The following is a 23,623-nucleotide window of genomic DNA, read 5'->3' on the forward strand; positions in this document are numbered from 1 at the left end:
TCTTTTAATTACTGCTCATATAATGTATTTGCATCTAAAATTTTACTTTTAACTTACGTTTGTCATTATATTTGAAGTATGTCTATTGTAAGGAGATATCTCTAATAAAAATAAGGTTGAGTCATTTGAAAAATCCATGATGTTAATCTCTGTCTTTTAATTATTGTTTAGATACTTTATATTTAATATAATTATTATGTATGGATTTTTATCTATAGTTTTATTATTTGATTTCTGTTTATTTCCTCAGTTTCTTTGTTCCTTTGTTTTTCTTTTCTTTTCTTTTGGGTTATTTAAACATTTTTATTATTCCATTTTAAAATGTGGGTTTTTTTAAATGGAATAATTAAAGTGGTAAAAACACTTAATATGAAATTTATCCTTTTAATAAATTTTCAGTGTACCATACATTATTGTGGACTATAGGTACAATGCTGTGCAGCAGATCTCTAGAGCTTATTCGTCTTACTTAACTGATACCTTATGTCTGTTGATTAATAGCTCTTCATTTCCTCTGGCCTCCAGTCTCTGATAACCACCATTTCAGTCTCTGATTTTATGAATTTAACTATTTTAGATATCTCATATAAGTGGAATCATGCAGTATTTGCCTTTATGTGTCTGGCTTATTTCACCTAGAATAATGTTCTCAAGTTCACCCAAGTTGTAGGATATCACACCAGTTCCTTTTTAAAGGCTGAATAATATTCCATTGTCTATCATGTTTTAACACTATTTGGTTTTTGGTGTTTTTTTTGTTTGTTTGAATTAAAATATAACATACTATTGTTTTCACATTCTACTTAGAATCAGTATTTTACCACTTCAAGTGGTATGTAGATACCTTACTATTATAAGTCTCCCTACCCTGTCTCCTTTATGTTGTAGATAACTTACATATTATATCTACCTACCTTGAAAATACTAAGAGAAAAATGACATATTTTGCTTTCAACAGATTGCATCCTGAATGTTTTAAATATTATGTTATACGATTCTGAGTCTTGTTGAAATCCTATGTAGACTGTTATTTTTGTTTTAGCAGGCAATTGACCCAGTGGGATTAAGGTCCCAAACTTTAAGCAGACTTGTGGTTTCAATGTCAGTTCTACCTCACTGCCTTTCTGTCCTATATAGGCTTACTATATATATAGATAGATAGATAGATAGATATAGATATAGATATAGATAGATACACATACACACCTTACAGTGGCCAGTCTGGGACTCAGAAGTGTTCTATCCTATAGTTCAATTCTCAAAGTTTACGGTATTCCATTTTAGGGTCAGAGTCATACATGCACAGTATGGGGATGAGCCCAGGAGCTTATAAACTGCTTTATGGGTTCATTTTCCTGAGCCCTTCTCTGTCTGCCATCTCCACGGCACTTTCTGGTTCCATAGGCCTCCTCTCCTCCATGCAGTTCTCTGGCCAGAGTATTGGGGCTCTATTTACCCCACTGTGCAGTGCACTTCCCATAACTATTTCCACCTATGTAACCAAATGGTAAGAGGACACGAAAAGAGAAAAAAACAATAGAAGTTTGCCACACCCTCTTGAGACCATAGCTCCTTACATCAAAGTGGACAATTCCCCTTCCTCAGAGATGTAGGCCCCTGAGGACCTCTATTGCCACTGCTTTTGTTGGTGCCACCGCTGCCACCACGGGACTGTTTAGGGGCTGGGCAGTGAAAGAGCACAGAAGGGAAAGTGCAGGAGAGTTGGGAAACCCCTTTCCTAGTCTTCAAGCTAGAGGTAGAGTGCTTCGTCTGGAGCACTTCCTGTTATCACAGGGTCTACTTCTGGGTTTCAAACTGTACTGAGCCTAAGTCAAGAGAAATTCAAAGAAAATTAAATTGTGGAATTTTGAATTCTTTTCTTCTGCAAACTTTCTGCTTTTATTTACTTTTTAGGACCTTCGAATTGATTTTTTATGCATTTTACACAGGTTTTGTAGCTGAAATATAGAAGAGACAGGATGATGTGTGTTTACTCCATCTTACCTGGAATTACAACCTGGAGCTAATATATATGTTGAATACACGTATTAAAAACTAAAAGAGACCAGGAAAGCTGTGAGAACTGGCTGGGCTATCATACAGGGCCAGGAAAGAGGACTCTACAGTGTGTATTAGAAATAGTCTGGCCATCATCCAAACTTTTCATCATCCACACTTTTTCAGAGTGAAAGAGAACACCATAATAATTACATCTGGACAGCAGGTGTAAACCAGGACCCAGAACATATACCACCCTATTTAGAAGTGTGATAGGAAAATAATACTTTTCACTAATTGTATTCCACTGCATCCAATTCTTTGATTACAACCAGTCTCTAATACATAGAACATTTGTTTTGATTATCTGCTTTGTTTTGGTTGACTTTCATGTAAGAAACACAAATAATTCTTTGTTCTGAATGCTAATTGATCGTGTTCAGGGTACCTACTAACCTGGAAAGAGTATATCCTGTAAACATCAGAGTTAGATATGTATCCTTTTGTGTATGTACAAACCTGAGGCTCAGTTTGATTTCCTATAAAGCTAAGGACAAAACTCTAGACCTCTGGATAGCACAGTTACGATAACATCTATCCGAGAATAAGATAAACCTGGATGGACTGGCCAAAAGAAATTTCTAAGCCTTAGATCTCAGAGAGCAGCTGGCAGAAAAGCCAGGGATCCTGGCCATCACCAGAGCACAAAGGCACAATGACGGTGTGGGTTCCTCCCCGCTGACACCCTGCAATGATCCTTCCCACCAGAAACTTCCTCCAGGAATAATTTATACCCTTTAACTCATCGTTAACTCTATCACTGAAATTTCCAACAAGGATGTTGTTTGGTGCCAAAGCCACCGTGGTTTTTATGATGTGGGTGCCTCTGTGAAGAATGAGCAGAAGAGCATTTCACACAGGCACCAGGAGTGGCCAGATGGCCATGACTTTAAGCCACTCTGAACTCGATCACATTGCATGGATGTGACCCATTACATGTGAATGAGTCCAGAAGTTGCTTTTCTTTATTGCTCAAATGATGAATCACTCCATTCCATCACGGAGGACAGAGAGTGAGGGTTTGATATCCATGTATGACTAGAACACTATTTTAACTGCAGGTTGAACTCTCGTAAAGAAAACAAAATTGTGAGAATGAAATTAGCTTTGTCTATCAGGATCAACTAACTAGCCCTCCAGCCCATCACTCCATTACTTAGGAGGGCTAAAACAGAGACCACTAGGTCAGGAAGCACACAGTAAGCGAACGGGTCAGACTAAAGCCTATTCAAGCTCCACTCTCGCTGCCTTTTAACCAGTGCATACATTGATTTCCCAGACTCTTAGCTTGGCTGCTGACTCTTGCCACTGCCTCTCTACTTTGTATGGAACTGCTCACACATTCCCTGTCTCCTCAACTGGCCTAATAATTTTGGCCCAATTGGCTCCTACTTCCAGTAGCCCAGGGTATGGCTGTATACTGTAGGTCCAGGGTAAGGCTGTATACTTTATGTCCAGAACAAAGGTCTCTGACCAACAGCATGAGGAGGAACTAAGATTAACCCTACCCGTCTCCCCAAGCCTATACCCTGGCACAGACTACATCGGCCCAAAGGAAAGGGCTCCTTCCACCCAGAGGGGGCACCTCCCATAAAGACACAGTAGAAACTAACAACAGCCCTGTCTACTCTGTGTCCCATCGGTCTTGACCTTTGATACTTACTTTCTGTGCTCCAGAGTTGGTGGGAGAACATGGAGTAAAAATTGCCTTCTTTACATAAATGCTTTAGGCAGAGTTTAAATCACTCGTTTCTAATAAAATATTTATTTGACAGCGCGTGTACATAAAGTCGTATGTATAATACAAGGTAGATGTGACAGTCCATGGCCACCAGGAAGCCACACCTGCTGATTCTGCTCAGACCACTAGGAAGATCTCGGGGGTGTTGTGTGCTGAGTATACACAAGGTCTAGAAGATTTACTCTCCCTTTGTCCAGTCCAGGAAATCAAAGGCTCCAAACTGTAGCCCCAGTCTCGCTCCAGTGTCTGTCAGGCTTGCTTGTGGCTGTCAGAAAACTGTTTGAATTCCTTATCAGCCTGATCCATGCTGTGTGTTCTGCCCAGCGGTGTCTCTGTCCCTGGGACTGGAGGGGAGGTGGCTCCACTGTTCGCTGGGCTGGGAGCTCCTCCCAGTGGTTTCTGTTTTACTGAGTCTTTTCCAGTGAGAAACCCCTGGGATAATCCTGAGGTGGTTCCACGTGAATCCTTTAGAGTTTTTCACGGGCATGTGGTAGCGCATTTCGGTCCAGAACCTGGAACTGGGAGGAACTGATTTTAAGCCTCTCCACGTGACTGTGGGCAAAACCCTTAGAGCTTTTTTCACAAGATGAGGTAGAGACGCTGGCTCTTGGAAGCAACAGAACTTAATTAAAATGAGTTTCAGTGTTTGATCAGCCAAGGCAAGATTCACGGCTGCTTGCAGTTCAAAGACAGAGGGTCCATTGACGTAGTTGGGGCTCAAGATAAATATTCCTCTTCTACTTTTCTTAATAATACTCACGATGTCTTCTGTGTAGACTGGAAATAAAGAATTTAAATATTTTCAATTGAAATTGTTAAACCGTGAGTCACAATAACCTTCAATCTCCCAGATCTATCCAGAGAGTTTGTTGTAATGGGTACTCTTACATGAGGTGGAAAGGGGAAGTGTTTACGCTATCACTTTTAATGTATCAACTCTATTGATAGTTGAAGATATACTCTAGTGTCTAGTGACCCTCAGTTTTACATTCCTCCCTTTGTGATCTGGCTCCCCAAATTGCCAATTCCTCTAGGAGCAAAGCACGTTAGAACGAGGTAAGTTGGAATAACAGGGGTCCTTGAATGTCCCAGACTCCTCGGTGGGAGTATCTGAGGCCAGGGAGGCCAGGACAGCCCGAGGTCTGGATGTCTCACGGTGGCCAGTGCTGGACCCAGGCCTGAGGAGCCTGCTTGAACAGTGCTGAGGTTTGTGGAGGGCACAGTCCCAGAAATCGGGGATGGGGGTAGCAGAGCACCTGTTTGGGACAACAGAGACAAGCTCCTGCTGCAAAGCCAGGAAAGATATCTTTGTTCTGGACGGGCTTCCTAGGTCCCCATATTATTATTTTCTTCTGAAGATGGATTTTTTTTTTTTTTTGATGATGATGGTACAGGTCACTTGAATACATGTTTTTCTGTGTTGCTGCCCGAGATGTTCTAAGTTCATGAAATCTCACAAAAAGATGCACATCCCCAAAGAAAGAATGACAGAAAACACTTAGAAAGAGCTTACATTTAACTGCCCTTTTTATTCTGTATTTTTCCTCAGCATGCAGGACCTACCTCCTCCTGGGGCCACGTCTCTTTCAAGCAAACACAAGGTGTAACCATATTTGTTTTCCAAAACCTCAGGAAACAGATTCAGGGCCAAGTGTTCTTCACTCAGAGATGACGCAGCCTCACTCTCAAAAGAGCTCCATTTCGCGTAGGATACGAAAGCATCGAATTCCTTTTTATCTGAGGAAGAGGAACAACAAAAAAAGTAAGCCATTTACATTTTTTTACTACCACGGTACACATACACATGCTTGAAACATATGGTAAATGTATAAGAAATAAGATTTGAGACCTTAAAAAATCGATTTGAAAAATTAACAGCAGCAGCTGCATCCATTTCAAAACCACACCACTGAGTGGTATTGACCGTCCACCCACAATCGAGTTCTAATTTATGAAGCACTCTTGCATCGTCAGGGAGGTAACATTGAACAGCTGGGGCCTTCTATGATTAAACCTCACGTCCTCGGGAGTTCCTCTGAGCCTTCTTTGCATCTGCAGTTTCTGTCTCATTAGTTACACATCAAAGAGGAGACTGAGCTATCAAAGCGTGCTGAGATCCAGTGAGCAAAGTACTGCCGACACCCAGCACACTCATCCGTAGGAGAAAATAAAACCTCCCTGGAGAGCTGACAGCTCATACACTTGTGTTTGAATCCCCATATGTAAATGAGAGTAACATTAACTCCCCAGAGGCCTGTTTTAAGGGCTGCGTAAGATAACGAATGTATATGAAGTACTTAGTGTCTGGCTCATAGCAGCCACAACATAAATGTCCATTCCCCTCCCTTCCAATGGAAAACATATTTATAGAATTTGTTAGAGGGTATTTTAAAGATTTCATATGCTTCTGTTAACTATACTATTACAAATGCACATTGATTACTGGGACACACTAAGGAAGTAACTGGAAGTAGAAAATTCCAAAGGTTAACTCGCTGGACTTCGCTTTGGAATGGGACACACAGGGTTCATATCCCAGCACTTCCCACAACCCCTGTCAAGGGTTGTTACAAAATGGTGAACAACAGCACTGGGGTCTGATGCTATTTAGCAGTGTATCTGCTCAAGGTGGATCTAAAAAGAGACCTCAGCGGATAGAAGTGCAGCCACCCAAAAGGAAGGTCCGAGAGTGGAGGAGGACACCAAAGAGCTGAGGTGGGTCAGGAGGCTAATATGTGAAGCACCTCATCGTGCAGGTGTAGAGGAGAAACTCGAGGGGTGCAGCTGGCAGGTAAGTGCAGGTGCCTTGCAGAACAAACGCGTCACACACCAGAGTTGCCTATATTCCTTCCATATCATGTGAAACCCCAGCAAACTATTATTTTCCTATAATTTGGAAACTACATTTCTTTAGTCATAAAACTAGAGAGCAGAGTATTATTTGTCCTCCTTGGCCCTACACAATTCTGACATTCTACGTCTCTCTAAAATTTTAGATATTCAGCATTAACCCCAAAGCAATCATTTTGCTGAAAAACATCAGATTGTCCAGCAGAGGGCACTGCAACACTGTGCTTAAAAACCAACCCGGTTCTGCCTCTGGATCTGATTACTATTTTCTCTTTGCAAAATAGTAAAAGGACGCACTGAAATGTTTCACAGTTGATTGAGTCTACTACACAAGCTCCAGAATCTTACGGTAAACAGCATTTCAGTAAAAGACCTACGAAGTTGCCTAGGGAAATGATTAAGACATAGATTCGATAATTTTCTCCATTTGAAAAAGCTAATTTTTTTAAAAAATATATCTTAAAAACACTTTTGGCCTAAGGATTTCTAGTATGCATTCTCAGTAATTCATCGAAAGAAAGATATAACCGATGCATTTCTTTACTCGCCCTTTCCCCAGGGATCTGACAGCTCCTCACTGAATTCCTAGCGTGGAAAAAGCACTGGAGTTTGGAGAGGCCTCCCAGTGAGAGAAATAATTACCCAAGAAATCCAGCAGAAGGGGCTTCTGCTCTTTCCGAGCAACAGAATCATTTACTAAGACTGCAAGCATTCTAACCTTAGAGAATTCCAGGACTAGAAAAAAACAGAAGTAGTTTTTCTATTCTAAAGAAGCAAACATTAATGAACATGATTATCCCGTCTCATGGGAAAATTGACAGAAACTTTATTAATAGTAATAGTATTTGCATTTTGCAGGATTTCCCACTTTTGGCAGCATTTCCACCATCTTAAAGCTTCTCATTGTACAGATGAGGCTAACGGAAGTAATAGCTGATGGGAACTCTTAAGCCAGACAACCTGGGCCTGCATCCCAAGCTCTAATGCCTACAGTGACTCAGTCTGGGGCACATGACTTCATCTCTCTCTGCCTGGTTCACTGGATTGCTGTGAAAATTAAAATAGCTAATAGTCACAGTGGGCATATGCTCCAGTCCTCAAAAAATATTAACAGCAATAGCTGGCACGTGCTGAGTGCGTACTATGTGCTAGGTGCCATTCTAAATGCTTAATATGTCTTGATAATATGTCAGTGAGCCCTCACAGCATCTTTGTGATTGATGCTGTTACAATTTTAGTTTATGAATGAGGAAACTAAGGCACAGAGTTGTTAGGTTGTTTGCACATCTTGCTTTAGGTTGGTTAGCAGAGAGATTATTCTCAAGTCCAGCACGTCTCACAATAGCATTGTCTGCAAGATTCCTGGTAACCGGAATGAACAAAACCATTGTTTCTCCAGCCTTTCCCAGTGTGAAGCCACCAGCCTTGGAGGAAGGTCTCGAAACCTCAGGGGCATGACTTTAACCATCAGGGGACCCCCCTTTCTTGAGGTCCTCCCACAAGCTCTGCCCTGGCTGGCAGGAGGCATCTGAAGTTTTCTCACCTAAGATAACTCTGAGGAAACAAAACCAAGGGTCAGTGATGGCATTTTCTATTGCCCTGCTCTAAGTCAATTACAAGAGGGCAAGTCGGAGGGGCCTATGTTGGGGCGACCTTACCCCCGAGCGTCTCGTCCTTGCTCTGGTAGGTTCGGTACAGCAGGACTATTTCAATCCAGTGCCTGTAGAGCAGTGCGCTCGCCGCCAGCACGCCCACCAGCGTCACGACGGTGCCCAGCAGGAGGTATAGGAACAGCACTGGGGAAACACAGCGGCCGTGAGCAGGTGCAGAGGCAGCAGTCCTGGGCCGAGCCCACTCAGGCCGACACGTGGCCCACCCAGGACCCTCTCCTGCCTCCTTATTTTATCAAAATCGCTGCCGCCGGCAGCAGTTCTTTCGAACCTAGGAATGTTTTAAATCACATCTTGAGGACTATCTTCTAATAAACTCTAGATCCAGGGGAATGGGCAATTCCTGATCAACATGACCTGGGAAATACATTGTAGCCAGTTCATTTATTTTTCCCCTATGAACTTCCACATAACCCATTGCATCGCTCACACTGTATACTGTAAATTATTTTCATGGATTATCACCCCTACTAAGTTTAAACTTCCTGAGACCTGGAGTCACATGTGGCTTACCTTTGTACCCTCCCTGGTACCCAACACAGGGCTCCCCTTCGCACCCCCAATGAGGGAAGCCACCTCGATAGAGCATCCACTACAGGCCAGGAGCAAACTTTGGCTTAAGCCTTACACACATTCAAACCTGCTTGTGCTACAGTCAACTATTAACTGAATGAGTGAATGAATGAATGATATCAACCTCATCTCTGGCCATCTTCTTGAAGCAATTTAAAGCTATTTCTCACCTGGAATTTCTACTCCAGCTTTTTAAAAGGCTATGGTCCGTGATATATCATTCCAAACACTGAGCAAGATTACTCTTTCTCGCCTCCATTCTCCATCCATCAGAACATGAATCCATCATATTCTCTGGATTTGGAAGCCAGGAAAGGAAAATAAGAAAGGGAGCTAGGTCTTAGCACAATGCCTGCCACAGAGGGCATGCCCTGTAGGTATCCGTAGAATGAATGAATGAGTGAGTGAGTGAATGAATGATTGGCTTTACCAACACAGCCCCCATATGCAGAGTTTTAGGTAAGAGGACCAGCTCTGGACCACTAATACGCAATTTACTTGTCGTCTGGCTTTGTCAAGGTATTAAATGGGTTAACACAATTGCTTAGAACAATGTCTGCATCTGGAGAATGTCAATTGCTATCAACATTATTTCTATTCTGTAGGAAAGTTCCTCCCCTCTCAAGTAAAAGCAGTTGCATGTATTCTGGGACAACCTTCCAGACATACCTCCTTTCTTTTCCTTCAGTTGGATCGACTGGGTGGTGTTCCCGATGGAGTTCTGGGCAAAGCAAACAAACTTCCTGTGAAGATCACTCCGAGTAACTTCCTCCAAGATGACATCACGCTCAATGACTTCATCCTTTAGAGTGGATTTAATACTGGGAAAAGAGGAAAAAACACCACACCATGTAACCCATTTAGTTACATAAAATAACATCCATGCACAGCATTTGGAACTCTTATAAGCAGCCACCAGTTTGGCTATCAGAAGAACTATGAGATCTATAGTATAAGAAGATCCAGAAGAATGTAAGATGGTCAAAGAGGCCTCATTGTTGATTAAATTGTTGACTCTACTAAGCATTTACACTAAGATGTAATTTATTTGGGGGCCTCGTCTGACCTTCCTTACTCTAAGAAAACCCCACAAGAACAGATAATAACAATACTGGAACAACAATATTAAAAAGGACTAATTCCTGCTGCGGGTTTACTATGCATTGGGCATTCTTCTGAGCAGTGAATGTGGACTCTCTAATCTCCTCCATTCCTCACCTCCCAGGAACCCTACAAAATAATGATACGATCATCCCAACTTAGCCAGCGACACAAAAAAGGCAAAGAAGGTGAGTGAGCAGCCCCGGGTCACACCGCTGGGGAGCCTGACTCTGGGGCCTATGCCATTCTGTCCCATCCAGGGAGTTGTGAGTCTTGGCATTTACTCACAGTTTTGCCAGTCTACAATGTGTCTTCACATTAAGAAATCAGGTTTCGGGGATGATGTTTTAGGCTGTGTTACTCTGACTGTGATAAGCGTATGACCCTGCCTGTATCTGCCCCTTACAGTGACCTTGCAATGTGGACGTTGTTATCCATGGATTATGGATGGGGTGATGGAGTCTCGCGGGGGTTAAGGGTCACATTGCCACTAGATGGAGAAGAAACTCAAACCCGAGCGTGGGTGACATCAAGTATACTCTCTTTGCCTCTCCTCTGAACCTTAATGTAACGTCAGGTTAAGATGGACCCCAATGACTTCCCGAAACTTAGGAATTCTCGCTACATTTTATTATTGTTATCAAAATCTGTCCTTTATTTTTTGTAATGATGTATACTTTTCAAAATGATGGCATATTTGTTCATTGAAATGTTCCAAAAATGAGGAGAGGGTACTGAATGCATAGACTCCTACTTTGGGTGAGATCTTGGAAAAATGAGAGACTGCATCCTTAGCCACACGTCTGATTGGGGATGATTGGACCCAAGCCCCTTGACCCTTCTGGGGACTGGAGACCAACTTTTTGAGACATTGGTTAGCTCTGGACATCTAGACTTTTGCTTTCTATTGGTCAAAACCTCTCACCACTGATTCTGACCACTGAACTGGGTTCTGGGCTCCAGGAAGCAATAAACTAGGTCTAATTTCTCATAATACATGATAGCTCCTAAGTACTTCAAGACAGACGGCCAACCTCTGAGTCTCCTTTTCTAAGTTAAGTTGCTTCAACTGTGCCTCACCCACTTCACATACCTTTTTGCCAGACTCCTTATAATGGAGCCACTTCCCTTGGACACTTTCCACACTACTCCGCACATCTGTGACCCTGAATTCACCATGTGCTCTGAGTGGGTGGCACGAGCAAGGTGGGAGCTGGGGCTTTCTTTCCCATTTGTTGGACGTGCTACTTCTCTTGAAGCCTAGGTCAGTATGTCTGTCTGCTTCATAGCTTGACTTTTATAGCAGCCACATCACACTGTTGCTACAAATTGAGCTTTAAAACAACTTAAGTATTTCATTTTATGGCCCTTTTCACTTTGCATTTCTGTACTTTCATTTTCACCACTAATTGGTGTTGTTGGCTACACTGTTCGACTCTGTGTATTTTAGAAGTTTCTAAAGGTGGAAGCTTCTCCTCTGGGTAACAGAGAATAGAGTCCAAGAGTTTTTTCTTACCTTTTCGCCTCAGGTACTGAGACTTCCCACTCCCGGTCAGAATCTTTGATGTACCATCTTATCACAGGCTTAAAGACTCTTTCAAAGCCAAATCGTGCTCTGCAGCTAATAGTTAAAGGCTTTCCTGAAAATGCAGAGGCCAGAGAAAACAGTAAGGCACCAATGAGAGCACTTTGTCCTGTGCGGGGGAGGAAGACTTGCCCAGAAGACCGTTCACCGACAGGTTTGCAGGTAGAACAGTTGTGTCAGAAATAACGAAACACCTACATAGCTCTCACTCAGAAACAAACAAAACCAGGTACATTTGTCTTTAATGGGCAATTTTGTTATCTCAACCATGGAACTGTTGTTCCTAAAATGAAGATGAGCTTGATCATATCACTAAAAGTCTTGATAGAGACACTAGGAAAACGAGGAGCTTCAGTGACCAGCTCTGCCTTCTACACCACCATTGAAGAAAAGGTGCATCAATAGAAAACGTTTTCCTAACCAATATTTCTGTATTAAATGAAAATCATGAGTTTATTGTAGCATGTAGTTTAAAGAAAGAATTATTTAGATATTCAGATGCTTTTCTGAACAATGCCCTTTTCTGAACAATACTTTTCTGAACAATGCCCTCAGGATGAGCACGAATGTTATTAGATTTTCTTCTTTCTACCCATTTTCTCCACGAGGGTTACCCAGGTATGCTGTGACTCACGCTTACTATCTAACCATGAAATGATTAGGAACTCCATTTGAAAACTCATCATTGCACCTTAATGTTTTTCACCAGTGATACCTTAAATTCACTAATGCCATCACGTGTAACTTGACTATTTCAAATTAATTTATTTTTTTCCTCCTTTCTCCCTCCTTCCATTCTTGTGATATTGCCCATATGGCTACTGCAATTTCTGTAATCAAGGTAGGCCACTACTGCCACCTGCTGATTTTACACCATAATGTCTACTTTTACATTTATTTCTGCAAAAATAAATCTTTTATTCACATGTATGAGAGCGCTTATTTTAGTGAAACAACTGGCATTTGGTTTTAAATAGAGAAATTCTTATTTGGCTGTGTAGAAAGATATAGATGTTATTGAAATTGACAAAATAAAAGGAGACCACAGGGAAGTCACTTTCCCCTCTACCCAACAGAAGACACTACTTCAGAATGCAAATTGTTTGAGCAGGGCTTGTAGTATTCCACTGCAATGCTTTTAAAGTCCATACCAAACATCATATTCATAAGGGTTAATGCTCCTCAAGTTGGTACATTTACAGATGTACTCAATGGATCTAACCAACATACATAACCACCTGCTCCTGCAGGGAGTTAAGAAAGAATCTAAAATCTATCGGTCATGTCCAATGCGCCAGCCACTCAGCATACATTGTCCCATTATTTCTCAATGCAACCTTGTAAGATCAGTGTTTTGATACTTATTTGCAGATTTAAAGACTGAGGTTTAGAAAGATTAAGTAAATGTGCAAGGTCACAAAACTAGTCAGAGGCTGAGTCAAGATTCACACCCAATTCTGTTTGACTGGAAAGGCCAGTGCTCTTTTCCTTATATCACACTTGGAACTGCTCTCAGAAGCACATGTCATTCGAGGATAAAGTCCAGCTTACCAAGTTCTACTTCCAGTGTGTCCTTGATGGGATCCAGAATGTCTGGTTTGAGATTAGTGTCTTCCACTAAAAGATGACAATAAAAATCATTATTTGCATTGAGAAATCTGAAGGCCTGCTTGCTGAAGATGTGGGTGCATGGCCACAGTTTGATCTAAATGTTTCGGATCTCCCTCTCCAAATTTTATCCATAATCCAAAAGTCTAGGAACTCAAGTTTCCATGTGAAAAGCTTGTCCCAGAATGACTGTGACATCAGGTTGCAGGTGTTAGTAAAATGTCGTCGGTCTTTGATTAATCTGTATGTGCCTGGGTGCCTTTTCTTCCTCACCAATCCTGCTCATCCCTTGCAGACTTGAGTCCCCGTCCTGGTCTTCTCCTACAAGATTTCTTTTTGATGCCATCTGGCTGAGTAATCCAACAGAAAGAAGAATCCACCTGAGACACTATGTAAGTCAAGCAGATCTGAGCCCACCCCCTCCCTCCTTAAACTCCTGGTTTGTTTCAAAATAAAGGAGAGTCCAGCCCTTAGTTAATAATTTTATCCTTTGGCTTCCTGCCACAAACTTTCAATATGGGTCCACTGTCAAACTTCCTCCTGAAGGTGTCCTATCTCCTGATAAAGGAAAATTCAGGGCTTTTGTTCTCGATGTTATCCACTCTTACCTCTCAGGGACCTTACTTCAGTTACACCATCTCTGTCCTGTGTCTTCAACTCACTCTCTCTCTCTCTCTCTCTCTCTCTCTCTCTCTCTCTCTCTCTCTCTCTCCTTCTTCCTATCAGCATTTATCCATGCTCAATATGCTCAGTCTCATTGTCTTAAAAAAGAGAAAACACCTTCTTCCTTCCATCCCGGCCTCACCCATTCTCCTTCTTTCTCAAATTCTTAAAAAGAGTTCTCTGTGCTCATTTCCCCCATCCCTCACCTGCTATGCAGTCTTATTTCTATTCCAATCATTCCACTGAAACTGCTTTGGCCAAAGTCACCAGCGACACCCTTGCCCCTAAATTCACTGGGCACAATTGAGTTTTTAATCTACTTCACCTCTCAACAGCATCGGCACTGCTGGCCACACTCTCTTCAAGACCCTTTCTCCTTTTCAAACCCCCGTTCCTGTCCTCTCCTTCAACCTCTGTGCTCACTTCTCTGTGTCCTTGTGGGCACCCCTTCCTCTGGGCCTCTTTTGCAAGTCAGTTCTCTTCCCAGTTCTCTCCCAGTGCTCTTTCACTCTTCCTGCTCCCCCCGGGGAGTGCAGTTCACCCCTCCCTATGAAGGGCCGTGGTGCCTGCGATTTTCTCTCTCTGCATCAATTTCACTTCCTCCCCTGCTCTTCTCCCCATCCTTCCCCTGACACACCCTCACCCATGTGTGTTCTCATACTCATGCTCTGGCTCCTTCGGGGATCTTCCTCCTCTCCCCCACCTTTCCAAGTGTTAGGGTACTCCAGGGCCCAGTGCTAGACCCTCCTCTCTCTATCTCCACTTCCTGGGTGATCTCATTCAGTTCCTTGGCTGTAGGTTATCATGCAAAAGTTGGCCATTCTCACATTCACATCTGCAGCCGAAACTTCTGCAGGCTGGTTTATCCAAACACCCACTTGTCATCATGAGTTGGATGACTAGAAGACCTTCCAGGCCTCATACTTAATCTCCTCCTCAGATCCTGTTTTTCTTCAGCATTTTCAGGCTTATTAAATGGTGCCAACATTCACCAACTTATCCAGGCCAGAACACTGAAGCATCCTTGATTTCTCTCTTTCTCCTATTTTCTACACCAAATCCATTGTCATGTTCTGTTGACTCACTCATCCAGGCCCTTCTCATTACCTCTGCTGAGTCTACTCACAGAGCACTCAGAGGCATCTTTTAAGGACAGGACCCACACCTGCTGCGCCCCAGCCCTGTGCTCTGTCGGCCTCTGCACTGACAGACTCAGTACATTGCAGGAAGTTTGCCTGTTTGCCCGACTGACTCAAAACCTGGCTCTCATCCTTGGCTTCTCCTTCCCCCTTCCTCACTCCCATCACTAAATGCTTCCAGATACGCCTTCTAACTTCATTCCGTCTCCCCCTACTCCCCAGTTCAGGTCCCCTCAGCAATTACCTGCTTGACCTCAGCAACCTCCTGACTCCTCTCCCTGCCTCCATTCTTGCTCTTCAAACCCATTTTCCGCACAGCAGACAGAGTGATCTACCTCAAATACAAATCTATTCATGACACTCTCCCACTTAAAACCCTCAGTGTTGCCCCATCTTTCCTGGGATAAAATCCAAACTTATTAGAACAGTGTAAGGTCAATCCCTTTCCACACCCTCCCTATCAGCTGACTTTCCTGCTCTTTCTGGATGGTACCATGCCCTCCTTCATCTCCTGCCCAACAGCTGTGCTGCTCCCTCCACCTGGAATGGCAGCTTCCACCTTCACTGAGCTAGCTCTTCTCACCTGGACTAGGTGGGCTTCCCCAGGTTTGGGTCTGGTGGGCCTCCCATATGCCCACTGCTCCCCTTTCTCTCACCACACTGTATTGTGGTAGCCTACTTCCGACCTGTCTGCTCCCCAAATGGTAAGTTCTCAGAGGCCAGATAAAGAGTTCAGGTACTTATTCTTACATTCTTAGCTCCAAGCCTGACACATACTAGATGTGCAGTAAATATTTGTGTGGGAATGAATAAATGTAAGAATGAGTGCATCAATGAGGAAGACAGGAATGATGACTGAGAAGGCTTGATTGAAATAGATTCAATAGACGGTGCAAGGTGTCCTTTGTGTGAGAGAAAAGCAGATTATGCCACTGAGAATTTGAAGGACTGAGTGATGGCCGAATAAAAGAACAATTACACATCACTTGGAGGGAACAACTGGTGTACAAGTGGGGTATTCACATTCTACCTTCTCTTTCAAGGAACATTCTAATATATACAAAATCTGAAATAAAATAAAATAAAACCAATCTGAAGTACTAGAGGATGCAAGGGCCTGGAAGTAGGCAGGGGTGTTTAACTTGGTCTTTGGGTGCTCCATATGGTTTTTATGTTACAATAAAAGAAGAGGAGATAAAATTGATTAATATCTTTACTAAGAGCTAAGTCAACCACTCTGTAGCCCTTTGATACAAAGCATGAATGACTGGCTCTGTTATGTTTTGACTCCGTAAGCCATGGTTAAATTAATTACATCATGTAGTTTATTCATGCCGTTACTTGTAGAACAACCCAAGGGAAAGGTTAGGGCAAAAATAGATAAGCCACAGAGAGAAATATCCAATGTTCCAATAGACATATGACAAGATATTTAACCAATTATTAGTCAGGGCAGTGTAAATTAGGAGAAAACAGAAAAAGAAATCCCATGTAATACCAATCAAAAAGTCTGATAACACCAAATGCCATTTGGGAATAACAGAAATCTGTTCATTATTGATGAGGGTGTACATTTGCAAAATGATACCTTAGTATGATGCCATGAGCTTGTGACACAAAGCACATTCCATAACAAAACCATATTTTATTAATAGATACATACATATGTAGAAAAAGCACAAAAACACAAATGCAAAGGATATAAACTACAAGATGTGACTACACTGGCACAAAAAGGGCAAGGGAAGGAATGGCGCATAGACCTCAGGCTACATCTGCAATGTTTTATTTCTTTATGGAAAAACAAAAAACAAGATTTTGAGCACATGGAAAAACATTAAGGTGGTTAAAGCTGGTGATAGGTACATGGATGTCACTTAATATTTCTGTGTATGAAATATATTTAATGCATTTTTAATTTATTGCAAAAGCAAATCAGAGACCAGTGCATGGACAACCCAACTAGTGATAACTTGAACATGGTTCAGAACCAAGCCTTCCCGGGGGGATGGGAACTGGGTTAGTGGGAAAATTGATGTTTGCCCACATTCAAGGCTTTTCATGACTACAAATATGTGACTATTCCTTTTTTTTTCTTTTTTTACTAAGCCAAAGAACGATAATTTTAATTTGGTCAATTAGGGTTAAGATCTCAAATCTTGAGACAAAAATCTCACTTACCAATGGTTCTCACTTGAACAACAGCTCTGACTGTCCATGAACTTGCATTATCCGACTGAGTGTAATCACATATGTATGTGCCCTGGTGAAAGTCATAAACTTCATCCACTACCATTGGGTCGCTCCTTTGTTCAGAGAGGCGTTTTCCATTCTAATCCGAAAGATAAGAAAATTAAACAACTTTCTTTAACCAGAGAGTTTTTATTAAAGAAAAATTTTATGAATCGTACTTATAGAAAAACTTTACAAATTTGAACCAGAGAGGAGGAAGATCAGTCTGAGAAAAGGGAATCCCGTAAGTTATGAAGACATTGCATTAAAAAACTATATTTGTAAGATTCTTATTTGAAAAAAGAGGTATTTTCTTTTTTTTCTTTCCTTTTCTTTTTTTTTTTTTTTTTTTTTGAGAGAGGGTCTTACTCTTTCACCTGGGCTAGAGTAAAGTGGTATCACCATAGCTCACTTCAACTTCAAACTCCTGGGCTCAAGTGATCCTCCTGCCTCAGCCTACCGAGTAGGTGAAACTACAGCCACACACCACCACACCTAGCTAATTTTTAAAAATTTTTTGTAGACATGGGGTTTTGCTATATTACCCAGACTGGTCTCAAACACCTGGCTTCAAGTGATCCTCCTATCTCTGCCTCCCAAAGTGCTAGGATTATAGGAGTGAGCCACCATGAACAGCCAAGGGGCATTTTCTAACACAATTACATTATATGTAGAAACGAGGAAACGAAACCTGATCAGCCCACAAAGAGCTACTTAGTCTAGTATATCTCAGAGCATGGCTCCAGGTCCCTGAAGACTATTTTAGAAAGCTTGTTGTGTTCTAAGGGCCGACACCGAAATGAATTTTTTTAAAAAAGTGTGTATGTGTATATTTTTTTTTTTCTGGAAATTGACAGATTGCCCATGTATGAAGGTTATATATAAAATTTCCTCTTTAAATAAAGCTAACTGTAATAAAAGAATAAATTTAGATAAAAGATATTAAGTAAATGAATAGGTACACATAAATAGTACAAAGAATGACTAAAGACTGAGAAACAATTATTTAGCTCACAGTGGACCTAAAGTCAAGGAAGAACTCAATGTAATTTACGAATCTGTCTCTCCTGTACTTAGAATCTATCAGTGACTCCCTCTTGTCTTTAGGAGAAAGTCTAAAATTCTTCATGGTCTGGTCTGGGTCTCCTTTCTTGGTACTGCCCATCTACCCACTTGCCATTCCCGAAATAACGAAGTTCTTTCCTGATCCCTGAACTTGTACATGTCTCCCACCACTTTTTTCCCACTGGACAGGCTGCTGCTCAGTCTACAGTTCCAATTCAAAAGGTAACTCCTAAGGTGATAAGTCATCATGCATCTCCCAGCAGAATTGATCATGCCAAACTCCCAAAGTAGTGAGCACAAACCATTATTGTGCATAGCCCTTTTGTAGTAATTATGTGTTTATGTATCTCCTTCTTCATGGTTATTGAGAGCAGCCTTGGTGCCAAGGCATCTAGCTGGTCCTGGACACACAGAGGGGAATAAACATGGGTCCCTTCTCTCAGCAAGCTCTCAGTCTAAGAATGCAGGCCCTGAGTAGTAAGACGTTCTATGGCACCATGCACAGAGTGCACAGGGAGCACGCAGGTGGCCCTATCTCAGCTGACACGATGCTCCCTTAAGGCTAATCAGAGCCTTGAAAAATATGTAGGAATCAATCAATTGAAAGGAAGTGCCATTTTAGGAATATTCGAAGCAAAGTGTGTACTCAGGAAACAAGGCCAAGGTGAAAGGGCTGATGACCAAAGACGTGTTTGACCTTTGTGTCTCCAGTATTTATCATGTGGGACAGCAATAGTAAGCTCTCTGAAGATGATGAGTGACTAAATGAATTTACAATTGAAAAAAAAAGATTTTCGAGCAGGAGAGTCACATGATCAGACATTTTAGAGAAATGACTGGCAGCTGGTGTGGAAATTCTTGTAAGCTTAAGCAAAGACTATCATAGTCACCTTTGTGTCAGCAGGGGCTAGGACATGGTAGGGACTCAACAGATATGTGTTGAATGATTACCACTGTGCCAGTAATCATGTGTAATAATGCGCTTCATGTGTAATAATGTCCTATGGTACGTACGCTTCTAATTTCCAACTGAGAGTACCAGGAGCATATCTCTTACCATTGTAGTTGAAAGAAAAGAGACAAACAAAAAAAATAAAATAATAAGAGTCTGTTATCTTATATAGATTACAGAATTCTTTCTCATGTATTATTGCATATGATCGTCCAGAGGATTCTCCGTCTTGCTTTTTGTGGATTCTATTTCTTCCATTTTATAGATGAGAAAACAGAGGTTCTGGAATTTGAGTGGTTTCTCTCTATATGACAAAGCGGATAAATGAGAGCACTGAGAATTAATCTAGCATTTTCTGGTTCTGAGTTTCATGTTCTGATTGAGGAATTTCCCTTCCGCTTTGCCTGCCGACCGGTAGACGCAGGGATTCCCCCACTCCAAATCTCTGGTGTGGTTCCTGTGATCCAAAAAGGAATTTCCAGTAGGTTGGTTAGAAGCCTAAGAGGAAGGCCAGACTCGTCAGAGAGAGGTGGCTGCAGGGAGGAAGTAGCAAAAGGCCAGGAGGTGGGAACATACAAGGTTTAATATTTGTTAGGTGATCTCAAGGACCAAGAACCTTTCCAATGAAAGTTTAAGAGGTTGGTCGAGGGGGTAGGAATTCAGAGATAAACTTTAAAGAACACAGTAATAGCATGTGGAGATCAGAATTTAGAGGGGAAATGTGTAGTAAATCACATGAGAAAGTAGTGGAGAGGGGATGCAGAGTGTCATTAAGACCTCAGCTGAGTCACTGGGGAACATGGGGAATAACCACATGGACCCAACTTCTTTTTCATAAAAAGGTAAGTATGGCTTAGTGCGTATCACTAAGATTTTATGATGTGGAACTCAAAAGAAACATCAAAGAAAAGAAATTAGCAATTTATGCCAAGGATGATGAGAAACCTTCAGATAATACAATTACAAATGATCCTAGTAGGAAAGAGACAAGCTAATGTAACTGCAAAAGGAGCTCTTTATTTTGCTTATATGTGAAGCAGTTGTGAACAAAATATGGAGGGAAGAACATCCACCAGTGTGAATCTATATGAATACTATCAGTAAGTCCTAGAAAAAACTGAAATGTACAAAAAAAAAAAAAAAAGGCTGAAAACATTAAGAAGGACTTTTAAAGGTATATGGGAAGCAAAGAGAAGAACAAAGTTATTCTTACTACTAGGGGCAGTTGTGATAATATTATACTACAATCTCAACAAGTTCTTATAGTGCCAGTCACTATAGCTACTCCTGGGAGCATCGTGGACGCTATATAATTCTATGGGAATGGTGCTCCCTGGAATTGGACACCACAGTGGGGCTCCTAGCTGAGCTTCCACCACCTAGTCTGGGAGGACTCCCAGGATCTACATTTCTAGTCCTGTCCTCTCTTATGGACTTCAGGTTTTCATGTCCATTTTAATGTGCCCTATCATGGACTCATGTGTCCAGATCTGTATACATTACCTCTCTTCCACTCCTAATTGAATTAATTTCTACTTTCTCTGGTAAATGACAAATGGTAAGTTAGTAAACACCGCAAATATATTTTGAGCCAGAAATACCCAAAATATTATAGTCATTTCTTTTACACACCCCAAGTCGAAACTTTTCATCTTTTTATTTCATAAAAATATCACTAGCATCTGCCACCTTTTTTCTGTTCCCACTTCTAGTTCCCTGGATCAGGACTCACACTTGTAAAGTTCAAACACATCGAGAGGGTCCCAGTAACCATCTCACATGATCAACCCACAACCTTCATTTCTAATCTAACTCTTACTATACCATTCAAGAACTCTCTGCTCCATCACGCTGAGCCCTCACCATTCACTGAATATGTCCTTTGTTTTTTTATTTCTGTTGCCTATGTTGCTGTTTCTTGCTAAGTATAGCAGCAGTCTCTTGCCCCAATTATCAACTGAGAATACTCTATTTATACATAATTTTTGCACTAATACTTATCTTTAAAGGGAAAAGGGTACATTATGAAAATTAATGATGAGGGGCTACATGTGACTCCCTAGTGAAAATCTTAAATTAATTATTTAACAGATGGTTTATGAACCCTTAGGAAAGGAAGTGATGGTTAATATCAGCCAGCTTGCATTCACTAACAACAATCATATCAAAGTTATATCATTTTCCTTGATGATTGAATGGTTAGACCAGAGGCTCAGAGGAATATAGCAGACACAGTGTTTCTTCACTATAGTGAGTTATTTGGAAAGTACTTTCATGATCTCTCTGTTAAACAAAAGACACATGTGGGCTGAATGATAGGACATTTGGGTGCCTTCTTACTTAACTGAGCTGCAATACACCCAAGTTGTGGATTAATGGACCAAATGTAACTAGAAGGATCACTGTCCTCAGAGCTAGCCTCTTCAGTAGTTTTACCAGGGGCTAAAGCGAGCACATATTGCACATGCTTATCTCTTCTACAAGCCTCACATATCTGGGTGTGATGGCTAATATGCTGGAATGCAAAATCAGAATTCCAATATCTTGACACATGAAATGATGTGCTAAAGTCAACAAATTATAATTAATAGGAATGAATGTAAAATCATGAGTATGGGTTACAAATTCTACTCTATAAGCTCAAAATAGAAATAATCGGCTCAATTTAGTTCTTGTGCAAAATATCTGCCTGCCAGAATAAATTAACTCAGAATAAATTAACCATATAATGGGGCTGTCCCAAAGCTAAAGCAATTGTAGGCTGCATTAATATTCTGTTCAGAACAAGGAAGGAAATAGTTCCTCTGTTTTCAGTATTGGTTAGACAGCATGTGCATTATTGTATTGAACAGGTGTTAGGAAGCTGTCCAGCATCATGAGAGTTCTGAAATGTTCACAGTGAGAACAATTGGATGGGCCAATGTATCAACTTTGGCAATAGTTTTCAAAAATATAATCTAGGTTATTTTTACATCTTCTCTATTTAGAAACATGTTAAATTTGGAGTCTAGCGAATCTCACCATGCTCAGTAATTCCCCATGGTACTAGGCTCACAGAATGCCAACAGTTGCCAGTTATAAGAACTAGGCCAAAAAGAAACGAGGAGAAGAAGTGGCAGATCTAGGTGAAAAAATTCCATGGAACACAGGCCTCAAAAACAACCCAGCAACCACATCAGCATTGTGGCAAGTGAATGTGGCATGAGCGAGATTGTTTTAAACCACCAGTGGAAATGTTATTCAGAGCACATATCCTATTAACAACAGGTCACAGCGGTGTCAGAGAAACCCATATCTTGTTGTTCCAGGCCATTCTAAAGAGACTTTTCTACTGCTCTTCATTATAATTTTGCCTTGTGTCAAAGATTTGCTTAGCTGAACATCATAAAAATGCCATCCCATTAAATGTAATTGCCATTTAAGATAAAGCTTGTTTATGCCAAGGCAATTTTTATTATATTTCTAGAAATTAGGAAAATATAGAGAAAATATTCTTAGAATAAATAACAAATAACTCATTTTAATTCTGACTTTTTAGTTATTAAATATTTTAATTAAGAATCTCCAAGCATGGTGACCCAGCCAGGTCCCAGTGCTCTCCTTGAGCCTTCTCCAGGCCAGGAAGCAAGTGCAGGTCAGCAATTATCTGGAAAGGGATCAGGTAGCCCCACCCAGTCCCAGCAGCCAAGTGGCAACCTAACCAAGCCTCATGGCTCTGCTTAAGGCTACCCTAGACCCAGAGGAAAATCAAGTCCACACATATCTGTGGAGCATAGCCTTTGCCCCTACTCACCCTGAGTGGCTGAGCAGCAACCACAGAGAACTCATCTCGTTTTGAAGCCCAGCATGTGGCAGTGCCTAACTACAGATTCTAAACAACAGTACCACCCAGCCAGGGAAAATAATCTGCAACCTTGACTAATCAGAGGCAATCTCGGAGCCCAGCCAGCAGCTCTGCCTGACCATAGAGAATAGCCAGTGGTCTCATTGGACCACAGAGCACAGCCAACAGTTCCATCTGACCTCAGAGTACAGGTAACAGCCAAGCCCAGTAGAAAACCTGACACCAAGATCTGCTTATCTGGGGTGACTACCAGCTGGCCCATCTAGAATCCCAGGCTAGACTAAATAGTGAAGGTCTATTAAGACCAGAGAACATCTGCAAAGACCAGAAGAGGCAACTATTTGTTCAAACGTGCAGGCACAAATGCATGGACACACAGATTATGAGAAATCAGGAAAATAGTACATCACCAAAAGAAAATAATAAAGCTATTATAATGGAAGCTGAAGAAATGGAGACCAATGAAATAACTGACAAAGAATTCAGAAGAATCATCTTGAAGAAATTCAGGGAACTCAGGAAATATGGATAGAAAATCAAAT

The 23,623-nt window shown here is 41.4% G+C and overlaps 1 protein-coding gene across 2 annotated transcripts in view; it reads right to left on the minus strand.

The window, feature by feature from the left end:
* Positions 1–623: 623 nt before the first annotated feature.
* IL18RAP (interleukin 18 receptor accessory protein) overlaps positions 624–23,623 on the minus strand; it is a 36,847-nt gene continuing 13,847 nt past the window's right edge. The window contains exons 4-11 of one of the 2 annotated variants that reach the window (XM_012641914.1): positions 17,170–17,320; positions 13,130–13,195; positions 11,510–11,633; positions 9,562–9,713; positions 8,308–8,445; positions 5,363–5,536; positions 4,165–4,576; positions 624–635 (exon numbers count right to left, since the gene is read on the minus strand). In XM_012641914.1, coding sequence (XP_012497368.1) covers positions 632–635; positions 4,165–4,576; positions 5,363–5,536; positions 8,308–8,445; positions 9,562–9,713; positions 11,510–11,633; positions 13,130–13,195; positions 17,170–17,320 — 1,221 coding nt within the window. In that variant the 3' untranslated portion in view covers positions 624–631. Of the gene's footprint in view, positions 636–3,966; positions 4,577–5,362; positions 5,537–8,307; positions 8,446–9,561; positions 9,714–11,509; positions 11,634–13,129; positions 13,196–17,169; positions 17,321–23,623 lie in introns of those variants that run through there. The other variant, XM_012641913.1, reaches the window with a different exon arrangement.

Source organism: Propithecus coquereli, unplaced genomic scaffold (genome assembly GCF_000956105.1).
Source record: "Propithecus coquereli isolate 6110/MARCELLA unplaced genomic scaffold, Pcoq_1.0 Scaffold171, whole genome shotgun sequence".
Classification (NCBI taxonomy): domain Eukaryota; kingdom Metazoa; phylum Chordata; class Mammalia; order Primates; family Indriidae; genus Propithecus; species Propithecus coquereli.